The sequence below is a fragment of the Parasteatoda tepidariorum genome, chromosome 10 (assembly GCF_982258835.1).
Source record: "Parasteatoda tepidariorum strain Cologne lab strain chromosome 10, Ptep-v5.0, whole genome shotgun sequence".
Lineage (NCBI taxonomy): Eukaryota > Metazoa > Arthropoda > Arachnida > Araneae > Theridiidae > Parasteatoda > Parasteatoda tepidariorum.
Genome location: NC_141764.1, coordinates 80,941,372 through 80,953,416, shown reverse-complemented (window position 1 = coordinate 80,953,416; position 12,045 = coordinate 80,941,372). Strand labels below are relative to the sequence as shown.

At 30.1% G+C, this 12,045-nt stretch overlaps 2 protein-coding genes across 10 annotated transcripts in view; one reads left to right on the top strand and one right to left on the bottom strand.

The window, feature by feature from the left end:
* The window catches only part of LOC110282546 (serine/threonine-protein phosphatase CPPED1), a 45,079-nt gene that overhangs the window by 9,704 nt on the left and 23,330 nt on the right, over positions 1-12,045 (top strand). The gene's annotated exons all lie outside the window — the stretch shown is intronic.
* Positions 1,724-12,045, bottom strand: part of LOC107441248 (sulfotransferase ssu-1) — a 43,573-nt gene continuing 33,251 nt past the window's right edge. For 8 of the 9 annotated variants that reach the window (XM_087153167.1, XM_087153166.1, XM_087153163.1 and 5 more), the window contains one exon: positions 1,724-3,395. In XM_087153167.1, coding sequence (XP_087009293.1) covers positions 2,427-3,380 — 954 coding nt within the window. In that variant the 5' untranslated portion in view covers positions 3,381-3,395 and the 3' untranslated portion in view covers positions 1,724-2,426. Of the gene's footprint in view, positions 3,396-4,925; positions 5,061-12,045 lie in introns of those variants that run through there. The other variant, XM_087153162.1, reaches the window with a different exon arrangement.

Below are 12,045 nucleotides of genomic sequence, written 5' to 3'. Positions count from 1 at the left end.
ACAAAAAAATGCAAAATTCTTGCAATATTTATCAGAATCCAGTTATTTTATCATGATTATGCAAAGTTTTTGAAAATATTTTTGAAATTTATTGATTTTATGTATATAAATCAAGAACTTTAAACGATAGAAAAAAATAATTTTTATCACTGCACAGGTCCTAATTATGATTTTTTTTTTGGAAAGTGATTAAAAAAAGTACTCAAAAGGTGCTTATTTTTTGTTGAAAAATCTGGCTACGCACCCTGATTTGTATTAAAGTTTCCCAGCATCGATGCAGTATTAATATGTATCAAATATAAAAAGTCAACTTTTATTTGTACATTTAGTACCTATTAAAACTGTACTAATTACTATAATGTCAGTAGTGCTTTTCACCAAAATTAATTAAGCACCATTGGCGTTAATGATAATGTGCAGAATTTTTTTACATTTCTCCTAAACGATTTAGTGTCATTTCTCTATTAATTTTGCTTTATAGTACATAGCATACTTTTTCATTTCAATTAGTACTTATTACCAAAATAAATTAAACATCATTAGCATGACATATTACCTAAATTAATTGAATATTGTGGCTATTTTTTTACATTTTTCCTAAACGAATTAGTGCTATTTCATTATTAATTTTGCTTTATAGTACTTAGAGTATATAGCTATTTTTATTATTTAAGTTAGTACTTATTAATAAAATTAATCAAGTATTATTAGCGTCAATAATTGTTAGGCGATTTTTTTTACTCTACTTTTAAACGGATTAGTACTATTGCTTTTGATATTAATATTTTTTTTAACATAGCTTATTTTTAATTTCAATGAGTTAGAATAACCAAAATTAATTAAGCATCATAAGTGTTAATAATATAGCAAATTTTTTACATTTCTCTATTAATTTTTCGTTTTAGTACACAGCTTATTTTTTAAAAATTTCAATTTGTACATAATCCTAAAATTAATTAAGCCTCATTAGAGTCAATAAAAGTATGGTGATTTGGTGGTGGTGATTTTTACGGTTCCCCTAGAAGAATAAGTACATTTTCTTCATTAATGGGATACCTGTAAGTGACGTAGAGTAGGAGATGCTATTGCGCATGCTCCCGGAGAACGTGAACGGAATTTTCAATAGATCAGTTTGTTCAAGATGGTTGGTGGTGATACGTAAAAGAATATGTACCTTTCTCCATTAATTTTGCTTAATTTTCATTTCAAATAAAACCCATTATCAAACGTATCTAAGCATCATTAGCGTCTATAGTATTAAGCTTCTACTTTACGAATTAGTACTATTTCTCCATTAAATTTAATTTTCAGTCCATATCTTATTTCTTTTATTTCAATTACTTGTGATTTTAAATTATTTAGTTTTATAGATTCACGTTTTAAAAGCATAACTATAAACAAAATAATTTCGCGATTTTAGATAGCTTTAGGAATACTGATCTGTTGACGTAATTCGTAAAAATGTTTTTAATGAGAGCTATAAGCTAAACTATGATCTTTAAAATATTTGGAAGAAAGAAAATCGTCTGCAGCAGTTTTATTTTTAACAATGGCGAGTTCTAAGCCAGTGAAAAAAAATTAAAATTTTCATACGATTCTACCGAACGTACTACTTGAAAATTTCGAATGAATTTTAGAATAGGGGGATAAATATGCTCCATGCAGTCACTGTCCAAATTTCAGAATAATTGATAGTTCTTGAGTTATAAGAGAAACACAGATACAGGGACAGACACACTCTACTTTATTGTAATAGATAAAGCTTTTTATACAATAAAGAGTTTAGAAATATATTTTTCTTTATAAATATTGTAAGCTAAAAAAATTATACGGATTAACCCTTTATAAGGCCACTTTTTTCTAGCAATATTATGTTAAAATATTTTTGATATTGAAATTGGTTTATAAAAAGAAATTCTTAGCTAATTATTTAAAATTGATTTGATTTTTAAAACCATTTTTTATTACAAAAGTAGGTGGAGATTTTTTAAAATTTTACTTCTGTAAAGAATTAGCTATAAACTTAAACTTCTGTGCGTACAAATAATCGAGTTTATAATTTCTGTGTTTATACTAACTACAAATCAACTTGATGAGAAAGAATCAAATGAACGAACACCTAAAGCACAAACGAAAACTGCTCACTAGTGTTAGCCTCTCATCTTGACCCCACGCTAACCCCCACTGTTACTCACATTTATGTAAACAAAACATTCTTCAATGATATTTTTTATATTATCTAAAGCAGTCAACAGATGGTCGTCGAAATCATAGATGGGAATATAACTTCTCATCGACATTCAAAAATTCATGAATTAGGTGGGAAGTATACTTTCAACGGATTTATAAAGGATTAAAATAGTTTCCCATTCAAACACAAAACTCTTAAACTTCTGTTGCTATGTTATAAATTACGTTGAGGCATTTTATCTTTTTTCCCAAAAATGTTCCAATTCAGGATATTGAGCAGTTTTTCTATCGATATAGTCATTCATTTTCTTTCTCTGTTCTTCAGAGAGGGCTAACTTCCCGTCTCCAACAGCACCTTTTCGAATGAATTCTCCAACAGTGTGATGACCATTTTCCTCTGCATCCTTCATTATTGCCGCGTATTTCTTAGCAATAGGATTTTCTTCCTGGTACTCCTCAGTAGGAGGCTTATCGGCATAAACTTCCCTCCAGAACTCGTTGATGGTGGTCCTCATGAAATCTAGGCTGCTATAATGCAAAATGTCTTTCAATATTTTCTCATCATCAGCCATAAGTAGATTATAATACTCATCTCCCAGGAACTTGGCACATTTTAGAATGGTTCCTCTTGTGTCCGCCTTCATAGATTCGAAAGTTAAAAACAAAATGTTTGGTTTGTCTTTGTGTACGTACCACGAATGAAGATTGTCGTAGTAGTCATTGAAATCGGTACCGTCGTTGATGAAAAGGTCGAAGAAAGTGTCGAACGAACCGTTCGTGAAGAAATAAATCGGGAAAAATCGCGTGTGGTGGTAAAAAGAGACCACACAATCAGCAGGATGTCTGGTGACGTAGATGTACTTGGCATTGGGATTGAAATTGACGCGATCGAATGGTAGATGTATTTTGATGCAATAGGGCTTCATTGCTAATTTCATGCCTTCCTCTCCGGTCATTTCTAAAAATGGATTGCTGGAGAAATATTCTTTGGCTGTTGTGCATGGCTTGCCTCGTCTCAAAATGGTAGTCACTATCTGCATAATCCAAGTGGTGCCACATTTTGGATAAGTGGAAACTACAACTTCGTCATCTTTCGGTCTGTAGTTGCAAGCTGAACGGAAGACCTCTGGCACGAAAGAGGGTGGCAAACGAAATCCGTCAACTATTTCGTATCGAGGCTTTTGCTCCATTTCGACGACTTCTACCTGGGAAACAAAGCAAACATTGTCAATAACTTGATTAAAAATTTCATTTGCTTCAAAAATATATATAAATAGCAACTAACAGTCGACATGTTTTTAGCGTTTCAAAAATAAGCTCCTATTTTCAAGACTTGAATGAGAAAAAACAAGTTATTTAAACTTTAAAAAAAAAAGCGTAAGGTTTTCAACTAAAAAAATAAAGGTGAGGAACAAAGTTAGAAAAATCACAGTAACCGAGAGGGGCATTGCAGGATGAATCGCATTTCCACGCGATACGGAAAAAAGGTGAGTTATTTTTTATGATAATACATGTCTTGTTATTATTTATGATAATACATGCCATTTCTAGGTCTTAATTTTATATTAGCTTGCATGACACCCGATTAAAAAAAAACTAAACTCAGTGTCGCGACAGCCCATAGACGGCTAAGGCCTACTGTGCCCATTTCAGTTTTCTTGACCCTGGGCTATGGAATGCAGGAGCAGATGTTACGGTTAGGTGGTCAGCCGAACGTGAAACCCCCAGTATTTAGTTCCCAAGCATGCTTGGTACTCATTTATCGTCCCACTGAAGGGATGAAAGGCTGAGTCAACGTTGCCCGGCCCGAGGATCGAACCCAGGACCTGTGGCACGGGAGCGCGAAGCTCTACCACTCAGTCACAGGGTGCATGACACCCGATTATTTATATTAAATTTATACCCGAGAAAGCGAAAATCCCGTAAAAGGATATTTTTAATGCTAATCCTGAAAAACAATAATACGATCACAATTTGGAAAAAGAATTCAAATAAACAAAATAAAAATGAAATGCTTAAAAAAGTTAATTTATGTGTTTTTCTTTAAAAAGTGGAAAAGCATTAATAAAAAAATCTTTCGCAAAAACTTTCTCGCAGTTCAGAATTTTTCAAATGTTAAAAAAATTTTGAATTTTAGAATTTTTATTTTTCTCCAAAAGTTATTCCAGTAGGTTAATCGTTAGTTAAGGTAGATGAACTATTTCAAACATACTTCGTCAACATAGTGAATATAGTTTAACATTATGGCTACAAATCATGTTAAACTACGCAAAACATTTAGGAAAAAAAATTATTTCATTATATGGTTATACATTGAAAATGATGAGTTTAATATTGTTAAATTTTAGTTTTTATTCAAAAATATGGTTGATTAATGCCTTAATTTTAAGTTATTTACTGTGCTTATCAATTTCTGATTAAAACAAATAAATTATGAGAGCTATAAAATATTAACTTTCAAGGAATTCGAAAAATTGAAATTAATGATAAATAGAAATCAATAAAAAATAATGCACATTATCAAATAATTATAAAAGATTTGAGGATTTCAGATTTTTTTAAAAAATAATATAAAAAAAAACTAAACTACAAATGAAGCAATTTTTCTAAATGACTATTCAATATTCATTTAAGATAAAATATAAATAAATTAATATAGCAACAAACCAAACAAAATTTTGAAAATACTATTATCCAATGATAAAGAAAAGAAAATTAAGTAAAAATTGGCATACTTTTTCAACTATTTAAATAAATTCCAACTGTTCTAGACGCTCTACAAGAATAAACTATAAATGAGATAGTAAACGTCTCCTTCAACTTTATAATAGAAAAACAACTTCCAACCACGCATGCGTTGAATCGATTAAAATTTAAAACTAATATTAAAGCACCTATATTTATTATTATTCCACGTAACTTGCAAGCATTTTGATATACAATCAGACGATTTTCAGAGTCCCAGACTATTAATCATCATTAATTTATGAGAGAGAATAAGAGCATTTATAAATATCTACAAAAAATAATGATTTTTGATGAGATTACGATTTAATATTAAATGTATTGAGATCGGAATATGAAATTTATTTTCTAATAACCATGATATTTAAAAAAAAATTTTGACAGTTTTTTTTAAAAAAAGAATAATTAGAATTTTTGATAGATTAATTGCAATCACGGCAAAATCTTACGTTGATTTCTAGAGTAATAATGAAATATATATATACATTGTCTTTTTTTTTATTATATAAAATGCTTATATTTTTTTTGAAGGGTTAGTAATTTAATTTTATTGTAATTGAAACTTAATTATTGAAACTAATTATTAAAACTAATTATTAAAAACTTATGTTAATATCTATGACAATAATAAAATTTAAAAAAAAAAAAAAACTTCTATAATTTCTTTTATTTAAAATATTAATGAAAAATTTTTGAAGGGTTTGTAATTTAGTTTAATAGCAATTGTTACTTTTATTGCATTTAAGTTCAACCGTTAAGAGCAATTCTCATTAAAAAAATAAAATAATAATAAATAAATATATACAAATTAGCCTTTCAAATATTTTTTTCTTCGTAATTTTGAAGTCCTAAAAACCAACAATAATGTTTTTTTTTTTATGCTTCAAATAGTATTTTAATCTTTTTTAATTGAATAAATTATATGTTTAAGAAAAATATAATTATTTTAAAAAATTGATTTTTGAGTAATTAATGTCTCTGTTGTCAGAGTTTTCTAGCATGTATAATGCATTTTCTGGAAAACGTTTTTTTGAGAATAATTTCTTTACGCTAACACACATTACAAAAGAAGTTAATGGTTAGTCGTATATGAAGATTTTGTTTCAGATTAGTTAAGTTTTGAACTATCTCACTAGAACTCAGTTCTTAGTGTTATTTTTTAAAGATATTTTTATCAAGCTTTAAATAAGAATGTAGAGAATTCTTCTTTTAAAAAATCAATATTAAACAAAACATTTAGTTCTATTTTTATATAATTAAATTTTTTTTAAAGATTTTAGCTCAAAACACAGGTTAATACATTATTGATCTAGATTTTTTTTTTTGTTGATATTTATGAATTACAATTCGTTGTTGAAATATTAATAATTATGATGGTTAATAATTATATACATGAAATACTAATATTTTTTATGCTTAAATTTGAAAAAAAATTCTAAATTTATAAGAATTTCTTTTGATTCAGAATTTCAGGACCGTTACTTATCAAAAATAAAATTTAAATTTTAATTATGGCTGTGTTTATAAAAAAATTTTTTTGTCGTACTCAGTCGGATACTTTATTTTTTCTCTCAAGGTATGAGGTATTCATATTTCAGGTTTTCCTTCTCTGTATTATATGATAATATGAAACAACAGACAAGCAACTGAAATATTTTTAATAGTTATTAAACTTTTTTTGAAAATCGCCAATGAGGCGACATTTTTCCAAGATGGATTTTATCAAAATCAGTGCCGTATTCTTATTTTTTTTTGTAAACTTTTATGGGCATAGATAATGCAGCCTTGGAGTAAGCTTTTAAATATCAATAAATATAGACCACGAACGCTTTTCATTTTTCTCAAAACTGTTGCTTTTCTCCATAGTGACATTTTGCACCATTTTCATAGTTCACATAGGGGTGCTGGTTAAAGATAGACTAAACTTGTCCTAACAGTCATGAATAATTTTTACTAACTCACAACAGTTATTAAAACGGTATATTATTCGCAAAAAAATATCATTTCACGTGACAAGAGAACCTTCGAAAAACAACCTTAGAATATTAAGAGAATATTCGAGATTTTTAGAGGAATTCCTTTCTTCATATTTTTGTACTCAAGCTTTTGATTAAGATTCTTTTTTGGAATACAAAAGATAGCCATTAATACTTTTTGCTTTGAAACAGTTTTTATATTTTGGAACGGTACATACATTGGTGAATTAGAGCCACAATGGCTCAGAGGATAGAGCTTTCGCCTTCCAATGAGGTGAACCGGGTTCAAATCCCAGTTGATACGAATTCCTCATCCGGCTTGCACCGACCACAGTGCTGACGTGAAATATCCTCAGTGGTAAGTTCGAGTCCCTGGGTTAGAGTCTCCTACCCATCTTCCTCTCAATGTAATGCAAATGCGGGTTAGTTACATCAAAAAGTCCTCCACGAAGGCAAATTTCTCCCAATACTTGATCCAGGAGTTGCCTTGGCTTCTGGATTGGGTTCAAAATTACAAGGCTACGGAGTTGAACATTAGTAGTCGTAAACCCAAAAATTGGGTCGGCTGTTCAACGACGGTTATAAAATAAACTAATATCATTAGCCCAACAAAGAAAAAAAAACTATAAAAAAGCATGCTATTAAAAAAAAAAAAAAAAATTATCTAAGACAAATTGTAAGAGGACATAATGAGTGAAACTTAAAAAATTTGTACTGAAATCATTAACATAATAGAAAGTAAAGCTAACCTTGCAATAAAAGAGCGCTTAAAAATAATGTTTTAATAATTTAAATTATTCAAACAGTTTTTGGAGATGATACAAAAATTTGTACTTTGTGTGAATGTTAAATTTAGTTAATAATGAATCTAAATCAAGAATAAATAAATTTATGCTATATTATAAATTATTTTTAAAAATGCATTAAATAAATTTTATCAGAATTGTATTTAAAATAAAATAATATATTTAACTAGGTTTTATAAAAGCACAAACTATTTAAAAACTCAATTTCCGTCAATCCTGACAAATCTTGGTAAATTTTATTTTAAATAAAAAGTATTATTTGGCTAAAGTACGTTTAGTTCACTTTTTTCTATTTCATCTGCGGTTTTTAGATTATTCTACTGTCCAGATAGATTTACATTTTTCCCCGGAAAAAGTTCTACCCTTAATAATATAGGACAATTTAACTTTTCTTAATATGAACCATTTATTGCTATGCATTATGAGCTTCAATAAAAGTTCAAATAAATGACATAAAGGTAATTCGAACAGTAATTTATCTACAGACAAATTATAGCATAAAATATAAATTTCAGATTTTTAAACGGTTAATATAATAGGACTAACATTAAAAGATGCGTAAGCGTCTGGTCAGCTTGTGACGTCATAAATTCGGTTCTCCGAAGAAAGGGAAAAAAGACCTCGTAAAAAGCAAAGTTTGCTATTTATTAACCTGTATGCGTTTTAATTTTTCTTTCGCATTTTTAGAGTCATATAAGTGGCATTTGAGGAAATATACTATATACAGTCAAACCCCGCTATAGCGAACCTTCAAGGGACCGAAATTTCAGTTCTCTATAACCGGGAGTTCACTATATCCGTTCCACAAACAATTTTAACTAATGGTTCCGATCTCCTTTTTATTATACTTTATTTAAATAAATGACCCATAAAATGAAATACAAAAATTACTGAGAAATAATACGTTGTAACAAAAAATGTGTTAACTTGCTTTTACTTTTTATTACTCTTCGTCTTTTGTACAAAAAAAAAATTAGTAATCTATAGCTGATGCAGGGAAAAATTTGTCCATAGCTCATGCCTTTGTTTAGGGATGGAAAAGTGAGATAACAGAAGTAAATAAGAAAAAATGCTTCCATTGTATAGATGGCTTTAAAAATCAGTATAAGTATTTATTTTGAAGTTGATATTTCAAAATTATTAAAAAAAAATGAAGAAAAAAAATCTGTCGAAGACAGAAAAAAGTTCATAATATCCAACTTCCTCACTTTTTCTGTTCATTATATCCACAAAAAATAACATTATACGTGTAAAGCAAGGCACGGGACCGAACATTTCATTCACTATATCCGGGAGTTCACTATAGCAGAGTTTGACTGTAATTAGTTATTCAGAAATGAAATTAAAATTACAAAAATAGGGATAGCAATTTAACATTTAAGTGTAGATAAAGGACAAAAATTATCAAAATCAGACGCATTAACGAGAAAGAAAAGATAAAAAACACCAAAATATGTTTGATTACCCTAGTTCAGTGTTTCCCTAACTTATGACTTTTGGGTACCCTTTCTAAATTTTTCGTAACGTTGTGTACCACTCATAAAAAAAAAAATGAATTTTTTTAAAAATATGTTTTTTCTTCTTTTTTGGTACAAAGTTTTGTTAATAAGTTTATTTGCATCAGTGAAGTGAGAAGGATGATATTGTTTTTGCTGTGATACCAGTTCATCATAATTCGGTTCTCTTGCGGTCAATTTTAGTCTGAGATACGATTCCACGTTCAATAATCTATTTCTTTTTTTTTTTCGACTTTATGTTTACGAATGCTGAAAAAGCGACTTCACATAAATATGAAGTTGAAAAAGGCAAAACATATTTCACAACTTTTTCTGTTAAGACTGGATACTTATTGTCTTAAGCCAGAAATAGTAGAGTGACTAGTAAAATGATTTCATTTCTATATTTTTTTTTTAAAAAGTGAAGGCTTTTACTAGTTTTAGTTAGAAACTATTATTGATAACTATTTACTTTTTCCCATGCAAGAAATAGTTCTGTTATAATTGTGGCGTTTTTGATAAAATTAGATAACGAATAAATAGAAGTCTTGCTTTTAACAAGTAACATTTTATTATTTAAACAATTTAAGAAATAACATAACTATATTAACCCGATTTAGCAATTACAGGACTATTTTAGAATTAGAATATACAATTAATTCAACTTATCAATATCAACATAATTAATTCAACTTATCATTATTAATTCTTACGTGTTTTAGAATAGATGGAGAGAGGTTATTTAGGCTGATTGCTTGCTCAACCCTTTCCTTCAGCTGCTTTTATATCGTATTTTTTGGGTGATAAAAAGTTACAAATCTGAGGAAAGGTCAAGTCCAAAAGTTATTGTTGTTTTCGAGTTTGTCCCGTGATGGGGTCAATCCCATGATGGGGTGACATAGTAACCTAATCGTTTATTTGAATTACTTTATCCGTATTTAACTTACTATTTGCCAATGGAGATTTCCCACGGTAGTTTTATTTAATCGAAGACTCTGAAATGTTCTAGAAATCTAATTTTAGCCCTTTCTTCTTGATTTTAGTTTTGAGTGACGATAAGCGTCACATCTTCTTCTTGATTTTAGTTTTGAGTGACGATAAGCGTCACATAATTGTTATCAGGGATGTTTTTCTCCTTTACTACAAACAATCCTGTTATAATGTACTTATTTTTTAAAAGTACCAAATTTGATGGAACCTTTGGAATACTACGTAAGCATGTTTTCTTCAATTTGAGACCTTTTCCTCCTCGTAATCCATTAGCAAATCACAAACCCTCCGCATGCTTACGTAAAAAGTAGCAACAACCCCTGAATTCTTCCCCCCATATATTTTGACTTTTACTGTAGTTATTTAAATTTAAGAATTATAAGAAAAAATTTAAAGAAAGGAAATAACTTTACATGAAACAAAATATACGCATTAACTCATTTTGGAAAAAAAAAAAAATTAAAAACTTTTCCGTTCGTTTGAACAGAACAATTGAAGCATAAAAAAGATTAAAACAACATGCAATGTAATCAAATGGCATTCAGTGTTGTTTCAGCCGTTTTTCTATATATTTTATACCACAGCTTCGCTCCAAGGTTAGATTCTTTTTTATTTTCTTTAACTCGGAATGAATCTCGGGCCAATTCTTCAACTGTGCATTCAGCATCCACTATTCCTGAAGCATATTTATTTACATACCTAATTTCATTTGCAGCTCTATTAAGGTATCTTTTGTATCTGTGGTCAAAACTTTCTTCCCCGTCCCAAATTAAAATTTTATTTTAAAGTTAAAATTTTCTTTAATTTTTATTTTGTGAATAAAAGAATTTTAGTGTCTTTTGTAGGCATTTTATTTTAAAGCCGGCGTTGAACAGCCGATCCAATTCTGAGTTTACGACTGTCAATGTTCAACTCCGTAGTCTTGTAATTTTGAACCCAACCCAGAAGACTAGGAAACTCCAAGATCTAGATTGGGACACACTAGCCTTAGAGGAGGATTTTTTAATGGAAAACTCCAATTTGCCTTTGATGGAGAGGAAAACCGCGGAAATCTCTTGCGTATAGCACAATGGCAAGCTGATTCTAACCCATGACCTGTCTACCATTAAAGATATTTTACATCAACATTGTAATTGGTGCGATTCGAACCAGGCCGATTCGAACCCGGTTCACCTCATTGGAAGGTCAACGCTCTTTCCCTTGAGCCACCACGGTTTTAGCGCAATCTTTTATTTTATAACCGTCGTTGAACAGCCCACCCGATTTTTGGGTTTACGATTACTAATATTCAACTCCGTAGTCTTCTAATTTTGAACCCAGTCCAGAAGACAAGGGATCTCCAGGATCAAGTATTGGAAGAAATTTGCCTTTGTGGAGGACTTGTTGATGGAACTAACCCGCATTTGCGTTACACGGAGAGGAAGACCGAGAACCTCCCATGGTTAGCCTAACGGCAAAGGGACTCGAACCCATGATCCTTCACCACCGAGGATATTTCACGTCAGCACTGTGGTCGGTGCAAGCCGGATGCGGAATTCGTATCGACCAGTCCTTGCTGGGATTCGAACCCGGTTCAACTCATTGGAAGGCGAACGCTCAATCCCTTTAGCCACAGAGGCGGCTCTTTCGTAGACATTGCTCATGCTCTCTTCCCCTTGTTAGCAAAAATACGCTTTGGTGCTTATGCAATATGTGAATGACTCATAATGTGGTTTCATCTAATATTATTGTTGTTGTTAATTTACGTCGCACTAGAGCTGCACAATGGGCTATTGGCGACGGTCTGGGAAACATCCCGGAGGATGATCCGAAGACATGCCATCACAATTTTGATCCTCTGCG